This window comes from Egretta garzetta, unplaced genomic scaffold (assembly GCF_000687185.1).
Source record: "Egretta garzetta isolate BGI_Z169 unplaced genomic scaffold, ASM68718v1 scaffold329, whole genome shotgun sequence".
NCBI classification, from domain to species: domain Eukaryota; kingdom Metazoa; phylum Chordata; class Aves; order Pelecaniformes; family Ardeidae; genus Egretta; species Egretta garzetta.
The window spans coordinates 3,742,783-3,744,981 of NW_009269999.1; the positions used below are offsets into that span (position 1 = coordinate 3,742,783).

The 2,199-nt window shown below is 57.1% G+C and overlaps 1 protein-coding gene across 1 annotated transcript in view; it reads right to left on the reverse strand.

Annotated features, from left to right (window-relative positions):
* The window catches only part of ALX4 (ALX homeobox 4), a 14,000-nt gene extending 13,746 nt beyond the window's left edge, over positions 1-254 (reverse strand). Inside the window, 1 exon segment of the mRNA XM_035902944.1 lies at positions 8-254. Within this exon segment, the coding sequence (XP_035758837.1) occupies positions 8-254 (247 nt within the window).
* Between the last annotated feature and the right edge of the window lie 1,945 nt (positions 255-2,199).

Genomic DNA, 2,199 nt, shown 5'->3' on the forward strand with positions numbered 1-2,199 from the left:
TCCACACGAGCCTCGGTGAGGTCTGTCCTCATGGCTAGCTGCTCCCTGGCATAGACGTCTGGGTAGTGGGTCTTCTGGAAGACCTTCTCCAGCTCCTCCAGCTGGTAGCTAGTGAAGGTGGTGCGGTTCCGCCGCTTTTTGCCCTTGTTGCTCTCCGAGTCGGCCTTGTCCATGGGGCTGGGGAGGTCCGTGCTGGCCCTGTCCTGGGACGCTTTGACCCCGGCCTCCTTCACGCTGAGGTAGCTGCTGTCCATTCCCGAAGGGTCAGAGCTCGGCTGCAAGTCAGCCTCTCCCAAACTGCTCTCCTTGCCTATTTGGGTGGGAGGGTGGGGAGGGGAAGAGAGGAGAGGAGGGCAGGTTGGAGCAGGGTAGGCAGAAGGGGAAGAGAGAGAGAAGGAAACAGATGTAAATCTTTTGACCAATTAATTGGTTCAACCAATTAAAGCTAGCCATGGCAGCTGGGCAGTGGTCCCCAAATGAAGGCAGAGAGGCTGACACCACCCCTGGCACAGGTGGGAGGCAAGGCAGAGGGGTGCCCTGCATGGGCACAGGAAAGCTGCTGGCCTCGGCCTCAGAGGGTGCTGGAGCTCAGCTCGGGGGTGACATGGGTGCCTGGCTGGGCTGTATGCAAGGGAGGAGGTGGCTGTTATGCCAGGTGGGCTGACTGCAGCCCATGGACACCAGCACAGCTGGGGAAATGGAGGCTGGGGTGAGCTCTGTCAGCTCCTCCTGATCCCCTTCCACGAGTCCAGCAGGCTCACGTGCATGCACCCCAGCAAGAGCCCCCTTCACCCTCCCACCACCGACAGTGGAACCGAACCCCAGAGCATTGCATTCCTTGGTCCTGGCCACAAGAGAGGTCTCTGGGTTCAGATGGACCCAAACCCAAGCCTCAGAGGATGGTCCCCAGTCACCAGCCCATCCGTGCTCCCCTACCAAATAGCACACGGTAGAAAACCAGGGGCACACAGCAGCCACATGCGGCATTCGGTGGGATCTGTTTTCCTGCTCGTGCATCCCCAGGCAGCAGTGGTGTGTCAGCAGAGGTGCTCCTGACTGACACCCACAGTCACCCCCACGGCCTTCTGCGAGGGCTTGCACTGCTTTCTGCAAAGAGGCTACGAACAGTGCTTAGGGCCGCAGAAAAAGCTGGTGCGCGACACCGGCGGGGACGCCCTGGCCTGTGTGCGGGGCAGAGAGAAATGAGGGAGCCCGACAGCAGCCTGGGAGGCTGCTCCTGCCTGCCTGCCCTGAGCAATTAATAATTAACAGACCATGACATACAAGAACAGTATGGCGAAGTGGGAGGTGGACGTTTCGACCACTGCAGTGAGCTGGTTCCGCTCTAAGGCTTAGCGGCTGCAAGTGAAACCAGGTGTACATGCCCTCAGGCAGAGACAAAGGGTGCTGTGATGGGGCGTACTCTCCTGCCCACCTCCTGCCTCAAGCAACAGTGCTGTCCCCTTCATTAGCAAGACCACTGCTAAGCAAGCAGGATCCTGGTGGGGACCCAGTGGCATGCAGCGCCTCTGGTGACAAGTGTCCGCGGCCCTCCCTCGCCTGCTGCCGCTGCTCTGCCCAGCGGGCTGGCCCCAGACCAGAAAAAGAGGGATTTGTGCGAGTGCTGGCCCACCCGGCGTGTGCTGCACAGCCCAGCGTCACCCCTGGCCACATTTCTGGCTGGGATCTTTGGACAAAAAACATGGTAGCCCTACTGTGGGGTTTAACCTTGAGCTGCTGCACTCAGCTCCTAAAGATCGGGGAAGGAAAGGGTGCAGCGGTACATCCTATATGTGCTCTCCTTACCAAGCCAAGATCATGCCAACTGGCTAATCTTTTTTTTTAAATTTCACATTAGACTATTTTTAAATGTTCTCAGTCCTGGATCAGTCTTTCTGGGAAACAGCTCCCCCACCTAGTGACGTCGCCACCTGGAGATTGCCCTCAGCAGGGTCATATCCAAGGTCATTAATCCCAGCTCAAGTATCTTAGCCCATGTCTTTGGAAATCCCCATTTTTTTAAAGCATTCGTCCCTGGTTACAACATCCTACTACCACCTAATTCACTGTATATTTACAGTTTAGCCCTGCTGTGAACAGCTCTGTCACAGCTTCACGGCCAAAAGCCTGCAAACAGGCTTGTAAGAAGGTGTACGTGTAGGTAACCTCGCCCTTTACTCATTCTCGCAGTGTGTGTTG